Here is a 26,286-nt window from a genome sequence, read left to right on the forward strand (position 1 = left end):
ATTAATGACGTCCTTGCTTTTGGCCACTGGGAATGCTGGACGTATATCAAAAGCCAGAGGGCTCAGTGGGACAGGGAGGTGGCCTCTTCCTTGGGCGGAACTCAGCCAGGCTGCTAAAGTGATCCCAGCGGAAGGCCAAAGGATGCTATCTCAGAGCTAAATAGAAAACTCAAGACTTTGAAAGATGAGCCAGGAGATGCTCAAAGGGCGCCTCTCTCCAGATCCATGCCCAGTCTTCAGCCCTTGATGCCTCTTTCTTGTGACTCTCCAAAGTTCCACATAACAGAAATGGGTTTCTGTTTCTCCTTGTACTCAGGGTTCAAGAGTCAAGGCTACCAGGAAACAGACTCTGGCACCTAGGGAAGCTTTATACAAAGGATGACCATAGGTAAGCCCATTTTACAGCTGAGAACACGGGTGAAGGTAGATTCACTTTAAAACAACTAGAAAAGGTTGAGCTTTAATTCCAAAATCAGTGGCCCAAGTATATGTGACCTATATAAAAGAGTAACCAAACTTTTCTCAGAAGAAAGAAAAATAGTCAACAGTCTATTGACTACTACAAGGAAGAAAACAGATACTCCAATTCTGTGAAGCTGACACAAGAAATGTGACACTTGTGTGTGTCATACCCTCTCGCCTATATAAATCATGCTTTGCAATTGGAAAAATTGATAATTTTTAATAGAAAATATGAGATACTTTAAATACCAAATCCATGAAATTATCACTAGAAACGGAAGTATCATCTAAAATTTTCACTTGAAAAAAAGATTTATTTTATTTTTAATTATGCATGGTGTGCCTGTGCACGTGAGTATGCATGTTCATGGCGTCCAGAAGAGGGCGCCAGATTCTACGAAGCTGCCTGATGTGAGTGTGGAACCAAACTCAAGTGTTCTCTGCGAGAAGAGCATACTCTCTTAACCACTAGGCATCTCTGCAGCCCCCAGAGGTCACTCTTTTTAAAAATCACGTAAACTACAATATCTTATAATAGAAAAAAAAAAAGAAAACTTTTGGTGCTTTTTGGATTTTACTTCCTTAAGATGGACTAGGAATAGGAGTGATGTTGCAATACGGTCATTAGTTATCATTGTCCAAAGCTAATATTAATATTATTTTGTATCCATATTCTATAAATGTAAGCTATTACCACAGACACTGGGGTACTTTTGAGAGTGAATAAGGACACTCTTATGGTGCTTATCCTGATAATACTGGGCCACCTCAGACAAGCCTGGACAGAAAGGAGAGTCACCCATGCCATCTGCGTACCTCTATCATCATCCACCAGGAAAGGTAATTTTGTCCCCATTTTACAGATGAGAAAGTAGAAGCTTGGGTCAAGGTCACAAGGCTAGGAAATAGCTTAGAATGGGGTGAAAAGCCTTCACTTTTCGAGGTAAACCCTGAGCTAATTAGAGATATCTGGGTACGTTGGAGCCTCATACATTCTTGCCTGTGAGATGGGAAGATTAGGGCAGAAAATGTTCCCACTCTGAAAGAACTAAGAACTGGGTCTGTGGGAAGTGTCTCAGGAGGCCATTGGGCAACGGAGGCTGCATCACTCATCATCTATCCCCAGACCCCGGGATTGGTGGCTGCTTTTTGTCATCTCTGTTTAAAGGCTACCTCCTTATGCAGTGTGAGTGATGTAACGTGAGGCCACAAATGAGCAATGCAGAGACAGTATGCATCATTCTGGGTCATTTCTTGCAGGGCTTTTGGAGAGAAAGACATCCTCTGAGCTGAGATGTGCATAGGTATGTGGGGACTAGGAATAAAAGCCAGTAGGTTAGACCGTTCCAACAGATGTGAGCATCAATGCCTCCGATCAGTTGCTCAGCTGCATTGTGCCTAGCCTTGTGACTTGTGCCCCCATTCCTGCAAGGTAGGGTTCCCCCACTTTCCAGGTAAGGAAGATGAGATGCAGAGGCAGCAGGTATTCAGCCAGGCCTGGGAATACTAGTCACTCAGTCCGCATGGCTCAAGCTGTTTTGAGCAGGCTCTTGAATGAAAAAGAATAAAAACACACGCGAACCTTTTGCTAAAGGCTGAAAGACTGATTATATGGGATGTTGTACCAGACTGTGTGTGACCTTTGGGATCAGAACTTGAGGAGGTTGTCTTTATTATCTTGCAGGGAATGTCCTGGAGTCCTGGTTTGGGAGGCTTATCTCTATATGACCTGTCCCTGTAGCTACATCACTTCAGGCCTCAGACCTTTCCTCTTCACAGCAGGTCAGGGCACATTTGCTAATCTGGACACGTGTTCATCTCTTTAGATCTATGTATCTCATCTTTATTTTAAAGATCGTAGAGCTGTAAAATATCCACGTAATGGAAGTTTTGGCTTCTTTGTAAACTCAGTTGTGTTATTTAAATACGTTTTTTGTTCTAATCCCGAGTGTGGGATTTCCGTTTGAACTTTAGCTTGTCCATACCTGTTAATTGTTCTGTGAGGGGAATGGCTTTTTTTCCAGCTGGTAATAGCCTTCCTCCTGTAGCACAAAGAAGGGTGTGGTCTAGGGATCTGAGGATATAAATAAGAGACAGAGAGTGTGGGTGTGGTGTGTGGTGTTGGTATGTTGCTAGTAGCAGTTTGATGAGACCAGAGATGGGCGGTGTCGTGGTTTGGAGCAGATAGATGGAGAGAAATGCTTTGAGGCTCAGTGGCTTGGCGGAGACTGCTGGCTGCATCTTCTGTTGACAGAGACGGTATAGCCCAAAAGAATCTAATTGACCCTAAACAGCCAGGAGAAGTAAAGGGGTTCCCTCTCCCCACTAACCTTTCTCCTACATAGGATTGGGAGGTTGGAAGGGAGGTAGAGGCCTCAACACCTCAAATAAACTAGAGTTTAAAAGAAAGAGTGCTACATATCCACATTTTATAGAGGAAAAATATCCATAAATCCAATTGTGTTATTATGACATCACAACAATTCAGAGAAGCTATGGATACCCATAGCCTGACAATAGTGGAGCATGAAAATAGATGTGCTGAAACCACTTACAAGGCAGCTTTTCTCCTGAGATATCAGTTAACCCATCGATATGACAGGCACATCTATCAATTTCACCTGGATAATTTTTAAGAATAGATTCTCTTTCCTGTGTTATTATCAGTTAACTATGAGTGAATGAAAAAGAAGTATGTTTGTAGAGAAGACAGGAGTTGGATCTCTCCTGGGAGCTGACCTGGTGCTTATTCATCAGAATGAGGCCCCTGACAATCAGAAAGCAGGAGAAACAAGCTGGAGAGTAGCTGGACAGTTCTGGAAAATTCCAGGATAATAGATAGCATCTCATTAAAACAATGATGATGACTCCAAACCTCTTCAGAGACTACGTCCACCCAAGAGGACTATGGGTCTCCTTGAAAGGAGCACACCTGTCCATCAGTTAAGGCATTTCTGTCATTGAGATGGAGCCAGATTGAGCCCCATATAAAATAGAGGTGAGTTGAAACCTCCATTTGTAGTAGATGTTGATTAACACAGAGACCGAGGACTGGCCAAGGTGCAGGGAATAAGAGACTGCAAAATGCTTATCCCTAAACAGGACATCTGTATCACACACCCTTCAGCCAAGGCTTGGGCATATCACTGTAGTGTAAAAGCCAGAGACAGTGAATTTCTACAAGGTACCACTGTCTTCTGGACACAGTAGGGCAGCTGCACTTATGAACTCAAAGTGGTTGTGACAGAATGTACGCACAAACTCGAGCTAGACAAAACCCCAGCACGGCGGGAAGAAGTGGGCAGCAGCACTGATAGCTGTTGGGAGGAAAAATATAATATCTATATTATATATGTAATTTTATGTATTATACGTATATTATTATATACTATGCATCATATAATTTAAAAAGTCGTTAAATAATATAAATATAGAAGCTTCCCTTCTGGGATGATGGTTATCTATTCCAAAGCTACCAATGCCCTGCTCATGAAGTGACTCTGAATCCTCATGCACAGCTGACTTGTGCTGGAGGAGTGCTGCACCCAGACCCCAGAGGGGCAGCATCCATGTCACCTCTGGCATCTACAAGCCCTTCTCATGCACCTACTGTTTCTCAGAAAAGGTTTCACTCTCTGGCTGATATCAGTGCCTTGTGGCGGAAGAGTGTGCATCTCCAGAGGGCCGGACAGACCTGGACACTTGCAGACCATACGTCAAACTTTCTCTTTGAAGGGATGAGATGTGATTTCACTGTGCTGCTAGGCCACTTGGATGCTCACACAATCCCTCGGAAAGCAATCTGTCATAAATATTCCCAAGTCCTACCAGGCTTCTTTTGATTCTCCCTCAGGGAAACACAGAGTGATCCTCTGGGGCCTGGGTACCAAGATGCTCATCTGTGTACAGTTTATCTTCTAAACACAAGGCTTACCCAGGTACCCAAGCAATGGAGGAAGGGCTCTAGCTGATGGCACTACTTGATGGGTCTCCTTCTCCAGCACCAAAGAAGTAGGACTTGGAGCATCATGCAGAAACATCTGGAATGTGTACGATACGTTTAAAAAGAGAAAGGACACCAAGTCATGATGACATCACAATGGAATAGCCACAGCTCTAAGAGATCAGGGGAGACGATGAAGCCGCTCAAAAGTGAGGGAGTATGGATGGCTTCCACACCAGTTACCCACTCATTTTGTCATGTTCTTACATGTGGACAAGGTTAACATGCTTGAAACCAACTCTCTATCTTCCTTTTACAGCGAAGAAGAGGGAAGTTGGCCAGTAGCTTCTACCAACTGTTTGTATGCGACACAAATGACAGGAAGGAGACGAAGATACGGAATTCAAGGGATCTCCCTAGAGATCAAACCATCTTCATTTTCCCACAAGCAAGGTAGCTTGGCAGGTGCTCTGTTAAAGGGGTACCATATAACCAAAGCTGTCTGGTCAAAAATGGCAGCATCTTCCAACTTCTTGCGGTGACATTCAAGTGAGTCACTGACTGTCATAGGCCCTTAGAGCAAATATCACAAGGAATCATCCTGTCCAGGGCCACCCACTGTCCATCAGAAGTCCCTAGGCCAGCTGGATGTCTTCTGAGGTCCTTGGCAGTGCAGTGCTGTCCCTTTGAGCATGGTTACTGCTCATACATTATAGGAAAAGTGCCATGTGGACCATGAGTGCTGGTACTCTCTGTAGACAGAGTTTTGATTCACAGGGGCTCAGGAGCACATCTCAAGGTGATACAGAGAACTCGTGTTTGGAAAGAGGCCAGGTCCCCATCATAAGAATGATTGGGATTTAAAGTGAATAAATTAATAAAAGAAAAAAAAAAGATGCATTTTCCTTGGATAATTGACTTTTGGGGGTCTTACATGGAATGAGTTGGCAGGTGGACAGGGCATGTTTCCATTCCTAGCTGTTTCTCTGTTAAGGTCTTTTAGCTTCTCTGTGAGGGTGGCTTTCACCTGAGCAGTGGTGACAAGGCCAGTGTTCACTGCAGGGACAGTGCTAGAAGAAGACAGAGCAGAGCCCCTGATCCGAGTGAGTGACAGCCACAGGACTGGCACTTCCCACACAGCAGGAGCAGCTTGTCTGACTTTCTGGAAGGCATGGGACTTGACACACTGTGTGGCAGACAACACTCATCAAGTATTCTTTAGAGGCTCTGATGGCCACACCAATCCATAGAGTCCCCCACAGATTCCATGTGGGCCTCTTATTCTGTGTTTCTCGCTGGTTTTCTAAGTGTAAGGAAGACAGGGTGTTCCGGAAAGGCTGGTGATGGCAGGTGGGGCTGCGCACCTGCAGCTTCATGCTCTCATAGCCTCGGGAGATGTCAGGTCTGGGTGCACTCCCACCACTCATTTTTTTCCTCTGTCATAGAGACCCTCAGTCATCATTCAATATGCACCCCAGTCCTTTAGAAATGAGACTTTTGTGAGTGGATTTCCCTCCCTTTCACATGGGCTGAGGGAAAGTGCCTTTGTCAGCTGGTTTGTCATCCTGACTAATTGTCCCCTGGGCTCCTCTGAGCTTTAGAAAGTAAGTGGAGCTTTCTGCCAACTCTGCCGCCACAAACGTTTTTGCTTTATTCAAACAGAAAATACTCTGCATTTGCTCCCATCATTTCCCTATCAATTTATGGTTTGTAAGTTTTCACAAATGCTTCCAGATAGGGTGCAAGGGGGTGGGGTGGGCACTGTGCTTCTAATAAGCAGAGCTCTAAGTAACCATGTGCAGTTTAATCCAAATTCTTGCTCTCTTTATAAGTCTAAAGAACACTGCACTGACAAAGGTTCAAATTTGGTTCCAAAGAGGCATTTTCTTTTTCCTTTCAGCTTCTGCCTGCCACATTCTCCTGTTCACTCATATCAGCTGAGGGGAAAGGCTGAGAGAAAGAACTAATTGAGACTGGCTACTGTTTCTCCATGGGGCTTGTCTTGGTCTTCAGCCTTTGCTGTACATATCACAGGCAGTAAAATGATGGAATGCCTTCCATTGGAATGACCTTCACTGGAAGAGCTGAGACCCTATGAAGTATCTATATAAAATTCAGGGGACAAGGCTCTGTCAGTCAAATGCTTGCTATGAAAGCATAAAGACATGAATGTAGATTTTTCAGTACTTGGATAAAAAATTGGTGTGGTGGTACACATTTAGAGCCCCGCAGCTGTGGAGATAGAAACGGGAGGATCCTTGGAGCTCATGGTCCAGCCAGTCTAAGCTCTCAGGGAGCTCTGGAGTCAGTGAGAGACCCTGTCTCAGAAGATAAGGTGGAGAGTGGTTAAGAAAAACATGGATGCCAAACTCTGGCTTTCACATGCAAGTGCACATGTCTGTAAGTGCACCTTCACATACATACACATATGCACACGCACACACATGAATATGTATGTACGTCACACCAAATTTTACTTTTTGTTAATGTATGAGTGTGTCTGTGTGTGCGAATGTCATATGTTTTCATGGCCATGGGTGTCAGAGGTAAGCATCAAATCTCCTCAAGCTAGAGTTACAAGTGGTTGTGAGCCACCCAATGTGGGTGCTTGGGGATCAAACCTGGGTGACCTTCTGATAGGACAGTGAGTGAGGCATCTCTCTAGCCCCATCCCACACAACAATGAAAAAGCCACTACTCAGATTCGAGAAGGAACACTGAGCAGGGCCCGTCAGGAAGATTTCTTAGTTAAGTACTTGCATAGCAAGAGAAAGGCCGCCAACTTGGTGACATAGTTCTTCCTGGAACTTGGTTGTACAGAAAAGGGCTGGTTCCAGGCCAAGGGCAGACACATGCAGAGTACTGGAGGAAACTCCCAGAGTACACTGCATCAGGATCCTAACGTCTCTGAGCAGAAGGACACCTGTGCCTTGGAGACTGCTGCTATTGGGTATGGCGGTGAGTGCTGGGATACCAGGGGTATGCCTCGTGTGAGGCCAAAGCTGATGGTCCTACCCCTGTACTTCAGCAAGTAGCACCTTTATAGCATTCCTTGGGGACAGGGCTCAATTTTAGATGAAAATACCAACTTTAGAGAAGCTGAATTTCAGACCCAAGGCCAGGCAGATCACAGGGCAGAGCCTGGATTTCAATCTAGCACCATGTCCTCGCAGTGTCTCCCTGACCCATACTCCAAATAAGGCCATGAGACTCCAAACACCTTTTGGCCTTATGAGAAAGGGCAGCGTATAGTGGGTCTCTGGTGGGACTGCAACTCATAGGACTGTGATGTGGGAAAGCCTGGGCAGAGGCCTGCCTTGGGCATCTTCCTCCTCCTCTTCTTCCCAGTGGCCTAGATCTGGGCAATCCCATGTTGGCTCCTCCATGGGACAGACCCCTCTGTAAGCTCAGGGTGTACTGAGCCCACGAGTAAATCCTATTAATGGAGAAAAGCCACACCTGGATGTGTCTCTAGCCTTCCTTTCACGGAGACTACATTTAGCTTCTAAGAACCAGGAGCAGCTTCCATCCTGATCCAAGTGGGGCTTTTCTGGAAAAGCAGGTGCCCAGATGGGAGGAGAAGAGTGCTGTGTGGAAGCAGCCTTCCTTACTCCCAGGAAGGCCGAGGGACACAGTGTCCCACCACACCCCAAGCTACGCCGCTCCTTTTCCTCCTCCTATAAGATCACAGCCTCTAGCTTTTTGACTTTCTTGGATGACAGCGTGTGGCCACCAGAGCCCCTCTGCTTTCTGCCTTGCCTGGCTCACCTTGCCTCTGGGCATCCATAGTGCCCTAATCACAATGACACATCATCACAGCTAACGCCAGCCATTGGGCACAAGTGGGCAGGAAGCGACATGGGAAGCCGCACACTTCCTTAGGCTTTCATCCAGCCTTGGAGGACCCCAGTCAGGCTCCGTAGCAGGAGGAGAGAGAACAGTTATCGGGGGGGGGGGGGTTTACTGCAACCAGGAGCACCAACTATGAGCCATACTGTCAGCTGCCTCCCACACACGGATATGTTCAGCTAAGCAGCTACTTTTAAAGATGGCGACGGCCCCAGAAGAGGGCACAGATGCCAGGGTTCACTGTCCATGGCTTCCTGGAAATGTCTCTTAGTGGCTGTGGTATGAACGCTTTCCTGAAGCAATGGTACCCTTGACCACTGTGTCTCACTCCCACTTGCTCACATCCCCTGCGAAAGGAGGACTGGATCTTATTTGTTAAAGAATTATGTATGTGTTACATGCCCCATCTTATCCATTCCAGAGCATGGGGGCGAAAGAGAAATAATGAAAGAGCAATCATTTAAAAATGTTGGCTGCTTGAGGACTATGCTTTGTCAGTCCTAGCTTCAAACCTGAACGAACATCAGAGCTTTCTACTTAGGTCTTCATTTTACAGGCGAACGAGTAAACAAAGAGGGGGTAAGAAAGAGTTTCACAAAGTCACACAGAAAATTAGTGTGAGATCAAGACGAGACTTCTGTGCCCTTGCATGCCCTTGCCTAACCCTCTGGAATATTGGTTTTGCCTTTAAGCCTCAGCGGGGAGTCAGACGTCTTTGCGCAGCTGGAGGCAGCATGTTTGAGTGTGTAGCCCCGTGGGATATTAGCAAGCATGTAGTGAGGCTAGAAAATGAGGGAAGACAAGGGCATATACAGAGTTGTCTGGTCCCACCTGCCAGCCTGATGCCATCCAGTCTTCCAGCACACATCAGGTTCAGCCTTTATCGCTAAATGAGCCAAAGACTTCAAGTACATGGCTACGAATTGCGCTGTTCTCTGACCTCCCTGGAATGGTGCGGTATGGTATAGCTACCATGTCATCACTGCTGAAACAGGACATAGGAGCCAGCTGCTCGGAAATCCCCGCCCACCGCCCAGATGGAACAAAGATGCAGCCTCGCAGAATGTCAACGGGTGTGCGCGGCAGGGTTTACGTAGTAACATGAAATGGGCACCTGGGGTTCAGCCCAGGCGCTCCTGGAAAACATCAGAGAGAGACACCCTGCTGGAGACAGCTACGGAGCTGAAAATCCTGGCACAAACAGCCCAGGCAAGTGGGGACCATGTTCTTCACACATGTCACAGATGGTTTAAAGATGACAGCTCCCATGAGGAAACACGGTACTGTACCATTCTCAGGCCGGGGCTGCTCGGGTAGGCTCTCCAGGATGCAGGCAGGACCATGGAGTAGGGCAAGGATGCAGAGTGAAGGGGCAGCAACAGGGACAAGAGGACAAGGTGGGCATGCAGGGTGTAATGAGCTCACTGCTTACCCTCATGGTGTCCTTTCTACAGATCACTCAGCCAAGGGTAAGGGCTTCTTACTATTATGTGGCTGCACCTTCACAGACCCCTATGTCATTAGGCCGAGGCTGGGATGACACAGCTGTAGGATGTGGGACACAGTGGCTCAGTTTCTGGCCGTGCCCTTACCAACCAAGTGCCTTACTTTTTGTTCCTTTAAACAGAGGGGTAACCATACCCCTGTCCATGGCTTCCTGGAGGTTTAGTGAGCCAGTGCTGAGTAGCCTGCTGTGTTGTAACGTCTCAGGAAAGGAGAAGGGAAGCCCACACTTAGGGGGGAGAGTGCCAGGTTCTAGATTCTTTGCCAGGTGCCAGGACAGACAGAGAGACAATAAAGCTAATTCAGTTGTTTTCTGAGGGAAGAGGGCTGATGGGAAAACTGTGTGAAGTTCCTGTGGAGAGTGACTGCACACTGCCCAGCAATGGCTCTCTATCTTCTCTGCTCTTTTGCTTAGTCTCTGAAAATCACTCTTATTTTACAGCTGTGTCAACAAAGACCTTCTTATGAACATAAATGTTCCTCACTATCACAAAACATAATCACCGTCACCACCTCCATAATTGCTGCACTTCCCTCCACCCATCGCTGTTATCATCATAATTACTGTTGCCATGACAACTATCACTACCACTACTATCATAATTACTGTCACCACCACCATTGTCACCACTGCCACCATCACCACCAACTATAACCTATAGCACCACCACTGCTTCTGTCATCACCATCAACCATCATTGTTTCCACAATCTCCCCCATTACCTTCATCATCACCATTAGTACCTTCATCATCATCGTCACCATCATAACTATTATCATCACCATCGTTTCTGTTACTACTATCACCACTATAACCATTACCACTGCTGTTGCCATTACTGTCATTACCGTAATCTCTATCATCACCGTCACCTCCATCCCCAGCACTACATCCTCGCTCACCATTTCCACCACCATCTTTATTTCCTCTGTCATCTCCACTCTGTCTGTCAATCACCGCCATTACCACCACTGCCTCCAGCATCACTCTCACAATTGTCTTCAACATCTTCAAGCGCTTTTTACTCAGTGCCCTTTGCTCAGCCCCCTCATGAATTGTCCCTCTGGCTTTTAGGTAACATACTATCCACACAGAGTGTGCCCTTTACTATTCAGAGCATGGGCCAGCAGCATCCATCCTTCATAGCATCCTTCCTCCTTGGAAACAGGGATTCTCCAGCTCCATCTGGACCACTGATTCACAATGTGCATGTCAGTCACATCACCAGTGACTATTAGAGCTGAGCTTGGGAAGCACTAGCTTGTATATCTACTAAGACAGGGTTCAGGAAGGCACTGACTCTGAGGGAAACATTGCTGGTGTAGACAGAGCTCCCATTGCCTTTGTCAGCTCCCTCCTCCTTCCTTTCTTGGGACCTGCTGAACAATCCTGACAATACCAGGAAAACAAAGTGACAGAAACCAATTATCACAGTATCTCTATGGTGCTGAAAGAGCTAGAAGCAGAGAGGGCGTGAGAAGAAAGCATGTGTTGGTAGTCTCCATTTGTTCCCAGAGCTGTTCTCTTCATAGTGCCCCAAAGCTGTGAGTCCCTTGGGAAGGACTGGCAGAGCATATGGGCATGGGGACCTCAAGGGAGGATGAGAACCGTAACAGGTATTCCTGGCTCTGACTTGAAAAGAAGAAAGATGGTTATTTGACATCTGAGTAGGTGGGAGTCCTTGCACCTCCCAGAACTGCCCAGATTCTTGAATAAAAACCAAATGCTGCTGATGAAAGCAAACCAATATTACTAGAAAGTTCACAAAGTCCCAAGCATGCCTGTTGCACGCCAGCCAACAGCTGATATTAACACTTGCAATGTACAGGATTTTGCCTCATTAAGGATGATTTTTTTTTTGTTCAACTATTAAACGCCTGAGTCCAAGAAATCATTCCTTACAAAAATAAGCACCAGCAGCTAACAAAACAGAAGCAAACGGACTGTCAAGAGAAACCTTCGAACATCCCTCAGATAGAAGGATTTCATTTTAATGAAACTCTAAGGTATTTAGTCATTTTTTAAAAAAGCATATGCTTTTGAAATACTTAAATAGGAAACATCCTCCTTGTAAGTCTATGGCCTTCAAGAGTGTAACCAGATCACTGGGAATCCTGTTTCCTGTCGGGTATTTTTCCACCCTGAGCACGCAGTTCCTACAGTGCCTGCTAGACGAAATGCTTACACACAGGGGTCCTTTCTCCTGAGTCTGTGGAGAACGTGTTCATCCTCTGCCTGGAAATCTCCATCTATTAAGAAAAGCTGAGCGAGTCAAGCCTAATTCCTCACCACGCCCATGCGTTCTCTTTTTTTCTGTATTCACACGGCATTGCCCTTGTGAGTGCATGAGAAATCAGAGGGATGGAAGAGTCACTCGAGGAATCAGGTATGAGGAGCTAGGGAAGGAAAATCCAAAGGTCTGTGCCCTACACATGGCTGTCGTAGGGTAAGGGCAGGAGTGGATGAAAAGGGGTGGAGCAGAGAAAATGTGCAGGTCAGGGGGTGCTGCACGCTTTGAGGCAATTGGTACTTTTTTTTGAAGAAGAAGAAGAAGAGGAGAGTGTTTTCCAGGCTGTTTTTAATGCATTTTTAAAAATGTGCTTTTTGTGAACTGTGAATAAAGCAGGAACTGGGGACATGGAAGAAAGACATATTGTAGAAGAAATGGAACTGCAGAGCCTGTCTCTTCCCCCAAGGTACTTACTATTCAGGGAGGAGTGCTTACTGGTTATTGAGCAGTTTTGAACTAAATGCGGGGGACGGGGACGCCCTGTCCTGGCATATCTGAGCAAGTCCCCCATGTATTAGAATTGAGCTTCCTGCATTGTAGCAAGCAGCCTTTGATTTACAGTAACGGATGACAAGGTGAGTGACAACTGCCATCTCCACATTCTACTTGGCATTTTACAACCCTCCTGTCCACACCTCGGTATCCCAGAAGCTTCTACAAAAGAAACAGAACAGGAAGTTACCAGGGACACAGGTACACTCATGGGTTACTATAGAGAAACATGGAGCTAGGGCTGGGGAGATGATTTGGTGGTTAAGAGCAGCACTACTCTCGTGGAGTAACCAGGTTCGGTTCCCAGCACCCACATCAAGAGATCACAACTGCCTGTCACCCCAGCTCCAGGGGATTCAATACTCTCTCTGGCCTCTGTGGCATGCCCAGATCCTTAGCTGAGAAACCACTGGTCACAAGAGTGCGGTATCGTAGAAAAGTGACAGGAAGGAAGTATACCGAAACGGGGCAAGGCTGTGAATCATCTCTTTTTTGCTCCTGTTTCTACCACATCTTGTACAAATAGCACAGTTCCATTTACAGCATTACACAGTGATAGCACTTACGACAAGCATTACACATGTCAATAAAAACTGAAGACCATTATTTATGCAGTCAAAGGAGCGCAGTGATTATTTTTTTCTGCTTAGAAATTCATGCTGAGCCGAACAAACTTGGATAACACCTGGTAATGCCTGTCATCTTTATAGACAGTTGCCTAGGTGTCACATGATCTGGCAGCCAAACATCGGCTCCTGTGATGAATCGATTATTCCATTTGTCATTGAGCAATATGCCCCCTTTATTACTTATTGAGTGCCTCCTTCACGCTAAATAGCAACTTGGATGCAGTGGGAAAAAAAAAAAAATAAAGACCAACGCAGGAGAGCGAGCCTCACAGCTTGCCTGGGCCCGAGGAGAAGCAGACACAAAGCAGGTCTGATTTGGTTGGCGCATCTGGATGCTCAGATTCCATACTATAGATTTCTGCATCTCTTAGACTGCATAGAGAACACCAAGGGGCATCTCAGTCAGTAACCCTAGAAAATGGCATTAACCCCAAGGAGAGAATGTTAGATGTGGCCGACTCAAGCCAAGTAGATTATGGGGGGTGGCTTAGGCACCCCATCATCTCATAGCAGAGAAAGTCTGTGGGCCTACAATGACAATGACATATCAATCAGACCTCATAGTCTGGGTAAGAAATAGAGGGAGAGTATCCTGGGACTCAGACCTGATGGACACGGGAGGAGAGGGGACTCACCAAAGAAGAGGAGGAGGTGAGAAAAGGAAAGGACCAGCAAAGGGGTTTGGGGTGTGTGTATCAATACTCATAAACACCACTTCCGTTAGGGTCACTTCGTCCAGGCTAGGGCTCTCTTTAGGTTCCAGACAGCATCAAGACCATTCAGTATTTTCCCTTCTCTGACTGGCTTGTTATACTAACATGTCCTCCAGGTTCATCCGTATTGCTCGAAGTAACAGGACTCCTTTGTGTGAAGCTCATTAATGTTATAATGTGTACACACACACACACACACACACACACACACACACACACACACACACACACAGATACATTTTTCTACCAATCCATAGTTGGTGGATAATACTTGGATTGGTATAAGCCCCATCCTAATTACTGCAATGAATACAATGAATCTCCCTGAGATTCTGATTTTATTTCCTTTAGATATACTCCCAGGTATGGGGTTTCTGGATTAACAGCCATTCTAGCTCTTCAATTGGTAAAACTTTCACCATCTATTCTAGGGCTAGGCAACATGTTGGTTTCTGTTGTCACTCTGTGAGTTGTCACACCTGGCCTCTCTGGATCACTTTTTAGGTTTAAGGGCTCAACCCAGTAGGGAGGGTCTAGTACCAAAGTGGAGAGTAAGAGCGGAGTTAGGGATGCTCCTGCACCACTGTTCTCCAGTGCCTGGTCAGGAGCAGAACGCCCTGCAGTGCTTAGTAGTGCCAAACTGATGACCTCCAACCCCACAATTCTTGCATGAGCCAAAGGATGGGCATATCTAAGAAGTCACTAGGTACCACCAACACTATTGCTCTGAGGCAGCATGAGATGGCCTATTGTCCTTTTTGTTTTTCCAGGAAGCCTGGCCTGGCCAGGAGTACAAAGGTAGCTCCATGGCTAATGACTGGCCCCAAATGTGATGGTATACTAAGTCCTAGTAGTGGGACAGCCAAACCAGAATAGATGCCTGCTATAGCTACTGGGAGAAACAAAGGAGACCAATGAATAATTCAGAAACACACATTAGGGTGCAATTGTAAATTATGAAATGTGTCTAATAGGAAATTGAGGGGAGTCCGGGGAGAGAGCAGGGGATTGGCTGCACCTGGTTTAGACAGGTGGTCAGTGGTGCTCTCTCAGCACTTATCCTGAGACCCGGAGGGTGAGGAGGGAATGGGGAAGGGGAATTTTCCATGGAGCAGGACACACGAGAGCCTGCAGCAAAACTACTTATTTAAGAACTGAAAGAATCGCAGCTGGAAATCCAGGAGTGGAAGGCGTGGTGGAGGTTGATGATGCAGGCTGAGAGCACAGAGCACTGACATAGAGGTCATCTCTGGAACATACGTGCTATTCTGAAAGCTACACGGAGCCCCTGGGGAGCGTCACTGGCTGCTGTCATTGCTCACTGTGTGACCGCTGGATACCATGTGAAGTATTAAACCTTAGAGATTTTGCTCACTCGGGCCCACCAACCTCCTTGTAATTAAATTAGAGTAGCCTCAGAATATCGTTCAGTAACTAATAAGTGCACAACCAAAACAGGATTCATATTACTCAGTGAGAAAAACATGATGCTAGGCATGGAACTCTGACACATGCTACTACATGGATGACCTTAAACAGACATGTTCAGTAAAAGAAGCCATATACTGTATGATCCCGTTTATAGGAACCATCAAAAACAGACAAATCCAGGCTGGGGAGGGGATGGCTCAGTATGCAAAGAGCTTGTACAAGTATAAGGTCCTGAGCTCAGATCAACTAAAAAGCTGGGCACGACAGTGTGTACTTGCAATCCAGTGAACGTCAAGTTTGGTGAGACATTCTGTCTCAGGAAGTAAGGTAGTGATGCTGCTGAAGAGACGGCTCAGTGGTGAAAAGCATTCGCTGATCTTCTAGGGGACTTGGGTTCATGGGTTCGATTCCCAGCACACACATGACTGCTCACAACCATCTGAGCTCTAGTTCCAAGGGAGCCAATGGCCGCTTCTAAACTCCGAGGGTATCAGGAACAGACAAGCATGCAGGCAAAACATCCGTACAACACATCCTTTTAAAACCTAGGGTAGGGAGCTAGAGTTAGATGCCCAATGACCTAGAGCCTTCACATGTACATGCCTTGTACAGACATGCATACGTCACACACTAAAAGAAATAAAAATAAAATAAACCCATAGTTACAGATTGATGAGGGATTAACAGAGCTTTGGATGGATGGAAGGAGGGACTAGATAGTAACTTTTTTAGGTTGGGTTCTTTTCAGGGTTTTGGAAGGAGGTAGAAAGAAATTCTAGTAAATTAGATTATAGCAATAGTTGTAATGCACTGTGAATACTCCCAAACCCACTGAGATTATCCACTTTAAAATGGCCATTTTTTATGCAATATCAATTATACCTCAATCAGAAAAATCCTAACCAGACTGAGGTCTTGTAAAAACAAAACAAAAAACCAAACATCATTCAGTAAACGGTTTCCTTTAGTCTCTTAGGTCAAGTGACCATTAGTGAGCCCGATAGAACCTCAGTGTTGGGCTCAAGCTCTTTTCCCTCACCAGCATGATGCCAAGGCCGATTGATACTCAGTGGAGCTATTTTGAAGATGTGCTAATGCCATGTCAGGCATTACCCGTGCTCACCACTGCCTACCCTAGGAGGCCTCAGGAGGTCACACAAAAGTAGGCATCACCTTGACTCCAGTGTGAATGCAGTTTGAGTGGTGTCTTTGTGACACGAGAGCTGTGTAGCCTGGGAGAAAATTCGGCGAGTGTTCTTCGTAGTGTTCCCATCTATAAGATGGGGACAGAATGCTCTCATGGGGAATGCTTATGTGGCCATTGCTAGAATAGTAAAGAAGGTGTGTGTGTGTGTGTGTGTGTGTGTGTGTGTGTGAGAGAGAGAGAGAGAGAGAGAGAGAGAGAGAGAGAGAGAGAGAGAGAGAGAGAGAGAGAGAGAGAGAGAGAGAGAGAGCAAGAGAAGCACGAGGCATTAGTAGGAGCTTTACTATCTTATTGTTAGACTCTCCAGGGTCGTGGTGCTTAATTGATTTATAAAGAGCCTTCAGAACTCCCCATGGAAAAGAAAGAGTTAGTGAGGGAAATTAACATTTATTTGTTTCTGTTTTTCCAATCCAATCAGTGTCTCCTGACACACAGGTTTGGAATCTCGGGCTGATTTACTCCATTACACAAGTTGGTCTCTGCTTGCTTCAATTTACGCTTACAAAGCTATGTTTGGGGGGAAAGATGCATGCAAATCAGATTTTTACAATTCTGATAATATTTTCCCATTGTTCCACATGATATGCTCAGAGGCGATTTTTCTTCATTTGTGATTTATTTTCAATTGGCAGCTGCTCCTAACACTTTAGTTTTAAGCCTTGTCTTCTCCAGAGACTTTGTCAAGTTGTAAAAAACATATTCTGAAATGCCCTTGATGTTTTCTAAACACTCCCCGCCCCCACACCACCACCTATTTTGTAAACTCTGGATTTGACTCCTAAAGTTTTTTGTTTTGTTTTGTTTTTTTTAAACACAAAGCAGGAGAGCGAGTTGTATTTCTGGGTCAGCAGTAAATGCTAAATGTTCTTGCTTGCTTTCCATTGAAATTCCCCAAAGACTTTCAAAATCAAGGCAAAATGAGGCAAAATTAAGCACAGTGTGAGCAGTTCTGGCAGAGCAGGGGAGTGGGGGCTCCCTTCCCCTCCCTGAGATCCTGCAGACACAGCAGTTTGTGAGGTGAGCCTCCCTGCCTGCCTGTGGAGGGCCTCGGCAAAGTGTCTGACCCAAGCTGTGTGAACCTGCTTAATGAAGAACGAATTTGCTTTATTTGAGTTGGAAAGGGTACGGACAGAATTTCTACACAAATAACAAATAAAGACATGGCTGGAACCCCCAGGCTCCTCAGGATGTCAAAATCTCTGTGCTGGGGCAGAAATAGGTAGACATGTCATTGAACTGTGGGCATTGATCCGGAAAGGAATAGGACCCACTGGGTCTATGTGAGTGCCTATTTTTTACCATGACAAAGTGCGGTAGACTCTTGAGAGCTCACAGAACTTTCATTTCTCCTCCACATGAAAACTCCCAGTGCCAGGGATGGAACCCAACCAAGGTTGTGTAGAGAGATGCACAGGCAACCCTTGCCTCCACCCATGTATGCTCACACGACCTTATCCCTTCCCATTTGCCCGCTAGACATGCTCATCCCATCTGCATGTCCAGAGCAGCTGTGATGGCTACAGGACACTGCAGGGAGCAGGCCAGCAGGATGGTGTCACTTATCAGTGTTGTCAAGCTGTCCCTAGTGTGGGGGATCTCAGTAATACCGTCCTGAGGAGTTGATGTCATCAGATCCTTGCTAGTTGCCTTTTGCTTAATTCCTGGAAGATTCTGCAGCAGGCAAATGAACTGACAAATAGTAAGTGTGTAATTTAAACCAGATTGGGCATTTATTGATTCGTACCTTGTGCTAAGTCTGCCCACACATGTTTTTTTTTAATACTTCTCTTAGCATCCTGGGAGACAGGAACTACTGTTAACCTTGGTGTAGACTCAGTGAGAACAACTTCGTGTGTGTGTGTGTGTGTGTGTGTGTGTGTGTGTGTGTGTGTGTGTGTGTGTTGGTATGGTAGGCTATGGGGGCAGACTGAGGAATTCATATCGACTTCATTTGGTGCGTAAACAGTACATTTTTAAAATTCTGGGTTTTGTGTTTTTGTTTTTCATTTTCTTTTTTTTTTTTGCCTTGAGATACAGTCTCATGTAGTCTAAGGTGTCCTTTATCTCCATATATAGTCAGTGATGACCTTGACTCCCAAACCTTCCTGCCTCTACCTTCTCAGTCCTTGGATTACAGGTGTGTACCACCACCTCTGGTTTTAGGAAGTGTAGACATTGAAGCCCGGGCTTTATGCATACTAGGTAGACACTCTATCCGCTGAGCTACATCCTCCATCACGAATGCTGGATATTTGAAAGGGAAAATACTCATGATAAAACAAGCTCTGCTTTCCAGACTTATGTTAATATCTAGGCATTTTGGAGAAGTTCCACAAGGGCAGCTGCTGCTGACATCTTCCGTTGTAAGTGTAGCTCACAGCCTGTTGCCTGGAGGAGAAAGGCATATGATTGCTCTAGAATGGTAAAGACATTGCTACAGAAAAGCAAGTGTGACCCTAGTGACTGACTTCACCATGTTTCTCAAGCCCTACATTGACCAGTAAGCAAAGATTCATGGTACTATCCAGATCTGATGGGAGGGTCTTGGGCAGAAGATTCCTGTTGCTTACATTCTATTTATTTCCAGACTGCCTACTCATGTTTTGGCCATCCCGTGGTGATTCAGACACAAAGGTTCAGCCATAAAACAGTGGGCTAGATTGTCTTGTACTTGGAAATGAAGACTAAGGTATTTAAGCAATTCATCAAGTCTTTGGTGCACAGTTCTGTGTATGCATCCAATCCAGCATTGGTAGTAGCCGTAAGTTCATAGTACAGCCTGTACTTTCATCTGGCTTGAACAACATGCTCGGAGGTAAGACTGCTAGTAAAAGACAGAGACTCCTCACTATACTGCCTGTATTGGTGGTAACAGGCACAGCCTGCAAAGAAGAGATGGTGAGGGCACAGAAGGATGGCTCGGAGAAGTAGAGGGACAGGCCTAGAAAGTTTCTGGAAATCTTTGGCTAAGTGTACATTGGGGAATCATGGTAAATTTGATAGGAAGGTTGTACTGTTTTAGCTCACCAGGAGAAACCTAATCCTGCTCCTTCAGCAGGTAAGTGTGACTTAAAATCTAATCCAATCCAAGCAGCTTTTACTGATCTCTGTTACTATATATGTCTGGGTTGGGGACCCCATAAAGAGGACCCAAGTAGCTTATATGCCATTAGTGCATGCTGACCTGGCTGTCGGGACAATAAGGCACAGAGTATGATAAGGCAGCACGGGCTGAGAGAAGGGGAAAACTCCAGTTGAATTGGGATGAGACAGAAGATTTAGGATCAGCAGAAATAGCTCTGGAGAAGATGATCTCAGTTGCACATTTGGAAAGGAGTAGGTGGCAATTCACCAAGGAAAGGTACGGATGGATGTTTAATCTTGAATGTCCACTTGGCTGGATTGAGAGATACTTAGACGAACAGATTAGCCTCTAAGCATGTCTGCGAGGGTGTTTCCAGGGGTGTTTAGATCAGGAAGACTCTGACCTCATGAACATTTTCATCCATTGCGATATTCAAGATCTGAACAGACTACTTAGACCTGTGGTTCTCACTCTTCCTGATGCTGCAACACTTTAACACAGCTCCTCATGTTGTGGTGACCCCCAACCATAAAATTATTTTTGTAACTGTAATTTTGTTACTCTATGAATCATAATGTAAATTTCTGATATGCAGGATATCTGATATGTGAGCCCCAAAGGGATTGAAACCCACAGGCTGAGAACCACTGACTTAGATAGTAGATCTGTTGAAAGCAAGGCCTCATAGCATTCACAGGCAGTGTGACACTGAAGAATAGATTTTGGCTCTGGGTCCTTCCTGTTATATCCCTTTTATTCTTGGCTGCCACACAGTGAGCACATTGGCCACACTCATTCACTGTGATGAGTCTCTGAGATCTGTCATTCACTGCCTCATAGTAGCCCTAGAAGCAACAGAACCAACTGACCAGGGACTAAGGCTTGTGAAACCATGAGTCAGAAATGAATCTTCCCTCCTTTAAACTTCTTCTGAAGACTTTGGTCACGGTGGTAAAACTCTCATCACTGACACAGATGGCAACTAGGCAAGCGAGCAGCAAGAGCAGAGGCATGGAGGGGTCAGCATTCGAGGCTATCATAAGATGAGCAATTATTGGTTGGAGAAGCCAGCAATATAGTTTGGAGAGTGGAAAAGCCTGCAATATAGGATGGAGAGTAACAGGGAGATGATAAGTAGGAATGAACACAAAGAAAAAGATAATGGTGGGAGCATAACACAAAGAGACAAAGGAGACACCGAGAAACACTAGGCATCTCCTCCTGTAATAATGTGGACTGTCAACTTGACAGAACTGGGAGTCACCTAGGAGACAAGCCTCCAGGCCCACCTGTTGGGGTTGCTTAGATTAGGCAGACCTTGATTAGGTTAACTGAGGTAGAAAGCCCCATCCTAAAGGACAGCAGCACAACTCTTCATGAATAAAGACATATCCTAGAGAGTCTGAAAGAAGGAACCTGGGAGCTGAAACCAAATGTTGATAATGAAAGACGTTTCTGCTTACCCAAGAAGAAGGGCAAGTGAACAGCCGGGAACCAACCACCTACAGAGGCCTGGAGCTCAGGCTAGCAAGGCTGGATTTGGAAGATGCTGGACCATCACTGGAGGACGAGATAATGGGTAGCTTCACAGGGAGAATTCCTTTTGGAGTCTACCGCAGTGGGAGATAGATCTCAGAATCCAGACAAAGAGGCCTGAGTACCAGTTACCCAGCTATTCGTTTACACTTAGAGGGAGTGGGCAGAGAAGCTTCTGTAGAGACTCTACCGCTGTATAGGGTGAAGACAGTAGAAAACAGAAAACCATGGAAGTCAAGATTGGGTCTCTTTAAGAAGAGGATAGAACTAGAGGCAGAGGTCAAGAAGGCAGTGTGCTGAGAAGAAAGCACCGGGCCTCTTAGGATAGGTCTTTTCCTTGTAGGACCTATGAAAGAAAGGAGTGTGGAGAGGAGGCATGGGATGGGCCAGAAATGGCTTGGGAACATAGAATACCAGAGCTTATGCATGTATGCACATTGTCTATCAGATGAAAGAGAGCTTAGCAAGCAGAGGAATCCCATCAAAATGGCTAAGATCAAAAACTCAAGTGACAGCACATGCTGGCAAGGATGTGGAGCAAAGGGAGCACTGCTTCATTGCTGGTGGGAGTGCAAACTTGTACCACCACTGTGGAAATCAAGCTGGTAGTTTCTCAGGAAATTGGGAATAGTTCTAACTCAAGACCCAGCTATACCACTCCTCGGCATATACCCAAAAGATGCTCTGCCATACCACAAGGACATTTGCTCAACTCTCATAGCAGCTTTAGTTGTAATAGCCAGAAACTGGAAACAACCTAGATGTCCCTCAGCTGAGGAATGGATAAAGAAAACATGATACATTTACACAATGAAATACTACTCAGCTATTAAAAACAAGAACATCATGAAATTTGTAGGCAAGTGGATGGAACTAGAAAATAATCATCCTGAGTGAGGTAACTGAGACCCAGAAGATACACGTACATGGTATGTACTCACTTATGAGTGGACATTAGCCATAAAGTACAGGATAACCAGGCTACAATCCACAGACAGACCCGAAGATGCCAAGTAACAAGGAGGCCCCAAGGGAAGATGCTTGAATATTACTCAGAAAGAGAAATAAAATAGAAATCTAAAGTAGATGGAGAGAGGGAACTGAGTGGGAGAGGGAGAGAGAGAGAGAACAGGAGTGGTGATCAGAAGTAGGGAGGAGGGAAGGCTGGGATAGAGAATGGAAACCAGTGGGGGCATCTGTGGGACAGGGGAGACTTCCAAGGGAGTCTAGGGGGGTGATCCTGGCTGAGACTTCTACCAGCAGGGGATATGGAACTTGAAGAGGCTACCTCCTTTAGTCAGGTGGGATTTCCTGAGAAATGGGGAGGAGGGGGAGGGCAGGGCAGGGGACACCAAATCCACCCACAAAACCTTCGACCCAAAATTTGTCTTGCCTACAAATAGTGCAGGGATAAAGATGGAGCAGAGGGAATGGCAAGCAATGACTAGCCCAGCTTGCCATGGGAAAGAGCCAACCCTGGCACTATTAATGATACTCCGCTATGGTTGCAGACAGGAGCCTAGAAGTCTCTCTTTTGAGAGATTTTATCCAGCAGCTGATGTTAACAGATTCAGAGACCCACAGCTAAACAATAGGCAGAGCTCAGAGAATCTTGTGGAAAAGTGTGTGTAGGCGAGAGGATTGAGGGGGGCAGAGGGATCAAGGCCATCACAAGAAGACCTACAAAGTAAACTGACCTGGGCCCATGGGGGCTCACAGAGACTGGACCACCAACCACAGAGCAAGCCTGGCCTGGACCTAGGCCCCCTACACAGATGTAGCAGATGAGCAGCTTGTTCTTCATGTGGGTGCCGTAGCAACTAGAGTGAGGCTCTCTCTGACCTTGTTGCCTGCCTTTGGATCCCTTTTCCATAGCTGGGCTGGCTTGTCTGGCCTCAGTGGGGGAGGATGAGCCTAGTCCTGCTGTGACTTGATGTACCTGGGTGAATTGGTACCCATGGCAGAGCCCCCCCTTTCTCTGAGGATAAGGGGATGGGGGAATAGGGAGCGGATGTGAGGGTGGGAGTGAGAGGAGGGGAGGGAGCGGGCTTCAATCAGGCTTTAAAGTGAATAAAAACAAAGATGAAGGAGAAAACTCCAGCTAAACTTGAAGGGAGATAGGTTAGACGGATGAATAAAAGGCAGGTAGGCAGGCAGAGGTAGTTACTTTTTAAAGGATGGAAAGGTGAAGGTATAGTTAGCAATTTAAAGGAAGTGGGGAAACAAATGGTAAAAGATGGAGAAAAACAGTGTAGACAAAGAAGGTAATAGGGGACCCAAAATCTAGCGTTCTAACAGAAAAGGGGACTCTAAAGTAGAGTGGAGAACTGGCTCTAGGGACAAGAAGGTCACCCCTTTCTCAGAGACTGGAAGCACCATGACAAGACGTCTTCAGAGGTGCTCATCCGCTGACGTGATGTTCTAGGTGATTGCTTGCTTCCCCACTTTATTTCGAACCTGTTGTAAAGTACCTACTATTTCATAGTTCTAGCCTCAGAAAAGGATGGCCATGGACCACCCTTCTATTTGTCTACAGCAAAGAAGAGTGTCACTTGACATTTAAATGAAAATGGTTTTGAAACTGCATAAACCACTTCTTGCTGAAAAATAACTCCAATTATCCGTCTTCAAAGAGATCTGAAAGTGTTTTTATAAGAAAGGCTTTTTTAGTGACAGCCTTAAAGCTTGCAGCTCTGATCAACTTTGGTAACACACACTAAGACAGCAGGCGAGGAAGCTTACAGAATCAAGTGTGTCCTTAACTTAAACATTGCTGCTTCCTTCTGGAGCTGGCTTGGCGATGTTATGTATAAACCACTGCTGTTTAATATTAACTCTTCCAAGACAAAACAGTGTTGAATCCACTCAAGTGCAATGTCAACAAATCAAGAAAAAGGTTTCCCAGTAACATGAACCGCTGACTAAATTCACTCATGTATCCAAGACGTTCTGCTAATGTGGAACCCTTCACCACCCCATGACTACCGTTAGATGCTTTGGAGTGAGCCTGCCATGGGTCATGTGTGGATATTCCTAATGTCTGACTGGATCCTGGGAACATTGTGCTTTTTTTTTTTGGCCTCATCTTGTGCGGAGGAATTGCTGACATTTCATAGCTGCTAGGGAACAAAGTGGATCACTTAAGACAGGGCTGCATGCCAAGTTGGAGAGTAAGTCACCAACTAGGAAATCCTTGCTGTTATCTAGTTTTTGGTACTAGTAAAAATGCCAGTCATGAATAATGACCATTACTGATTTTAGAGTAACGACTCTAAAAATTCATCGGATAATACGCTCGATACAAGGAGGTGAGAGGGGGCATAGCTCTGCCTCCTCCTCTGTGTAGGCCTGTGCTAAAACACCAGGAGTACAAAGTTCCATTTCTTGCCATCTTGTGTCTCTGGGAGTGATGACTCTGAAGCATGCTTTTTGAGCTCAGGGCCTGGAGGACCAGCTTGGAAGTGTGTCTGAAAGATGAGAGCGAGTAGTAGGTCTGCTGGAAGACTTTGGGAGAGAGCATCAGAGGATTTGAGTTCTTTACCCTACACTTGTGGGTGGCAGTGTTCATGGCCTATGGTATCTGGGCCTTGTGTGCATCACCCCTCTAGGCTTCATCTCCTCCCTTACCTGAGTGTGAGGAAGACAGTGATGCTTTATACACTCTACACATCCTCCATACTCCTTGGCTACTTCCCTCCTTGCTGTCATCACATAAATGCCAAGAATCCTAAGGAGGAAGGGATTGTTCAGGAAGACAGTTCAAGGCTACTTTGCCATCAGGGAGGGAAAGACTTGGCAGCAGGAGGGGAAGGCACAGTGGCAGGAGTGACAGGAGTGACAGGAGCAGGAGGACCTCTAGTCACTTTGTATGCATGGTCAGGAGAAAAGAGTGAACAGAGGCAGGGCGGGGATAGAAAGTCTCTAGGGCCTCCCTCAGGGGCTCACTTCCTTTGATGAGTCTTCATTTCCTAGATAGTCCACAGCTTTCCCAGACGGTTGGAAGTAGGTCACTGGGAGGCTTTTTAATTGGCCTCTCTTTGTCTCTGTTTCTTGACCGCAAGATGATCAGTTTTGCTCTACATGCCCTGTCACCATGATGCCCTACCCTATGACCTCAGCTTGTAGCAGTGGAGCTGGCCTACCATGGACTGAAATCGTACTTGAAATCGTAGACCAGCGTGAATTACTCCTCTGTTAAACAGTTACTGTCAGGTATTTAGGGCAGAAGTGAAAGTCTAATAGATGCGGCCATCATCCATCCACTCATTCATTCCTGGATGTGTCTTGTACACTACATCCTTGTCTAGAGGGCTTGAACAACTGAACTTGGGGTGGTGAACAAAACCCACAAAGTATCTGAAACACCACTAACCTCAGAGCTTTGAGCACAGGACCTAGCTCAGAGTAAACGGCCTTTCTGTTTATGTTGACGGTCAATGTGAAGGTTCTAGAATCAGCTTAAAGACAAATCTCTGGACATGTCTTTGAAGGATCTTCCACACTGGGCCAATTGAGATAGGAAGACACACCCTAAATATGGGTAGCAGCATCCCATGAACTGGAGTCTCAAACTAAATAAAAAGAGAAATCAAGCTGAGCAACAGCATTGGCTTCCCTCTTCTTCCTGAGGATGGCATGCTACCAGATGCTCATGTGCCTGCTGCCATGACAACCTGCATCCTCAACTATGAACCAAAATCAACCCTTCCTCCTTCAAGTGGTTTTTGTCTGCTGTTTTATCATAGTGACAAGAAAACTAGCTAATTCGCTGTCCTGCCCCAGTGTTCTGAGTCTGCAGTCACACTCACATGTCACAGGGCACAGGGTTCCCACCGGTGGGTCCTCTGCAGCGCAGGCCTCACTCTTCCTGAGGCAGCTCAACTCCTGGATGAGTACAGTGAGGGCTGGTCCTTCCCTTCTTTTCCCCAGCTGTTGCTTCCGCTCACAGGTCTGGTTAATAGAAGGCTGTTCTGCCCTGATAGGCTCCCCAGCATTCAAAGACACTCAGTGAATTTCTCTCTCAAGTACACACGCTTGTGTTTGCACGAATACATGTGTGTCTAGAATCCAGAGGACAGCCTTACCTGCCCTTTCTTTGTTACTAGCTACCTTGTTTTTCTTTTTCCTTTTTTTTTTTTTTTTCCTTTT

At 45.8% G+C, this 26,286-nt stretch overlaps 2 protein-coding genes across 2 annotated transcripts in view; both read right to left on the reverse strand.

The window, feature by feature from the left end:
* LOC127190130 (60S ribosomal protein L29-like) overlaps positions 1–10,766 on the reverse strand; it is a 45,822-nt gene extending 35,056 nt beyond the window's left edge. Inside the window, exon 1 of the mRNA XM_051147165.1 lies at positions 10,481–10,766. Within this exon, the coding sequence (XP_051003122.1) occupies positions 10,481–10,766 (286 nt within the window). The remainder of the gene's footprint in view (positions 1–10,480) is intronic.
* Positions 1–26,286, reverse strand: part of Adam12 (ADAM metallopeptidase domain 12) — a 328,346-nt gene that overhangs the window by 184,151 nt on the left and 117,909 nt on the right. The window lies entirely within an intron of this gene.

This window comes from Acomys russatus, chromosome 5, assembly GCF_903995435.1.
Source record: "Acomys russatus chromosome 5, mAcoRus1.1, whole genome shotgun sequence".
Lineage (NCBI taxonomy): Eukaryota > Metazoa > Chordata > Mammalia > Rodentia > Muridae > Acomys > Acomys russatus.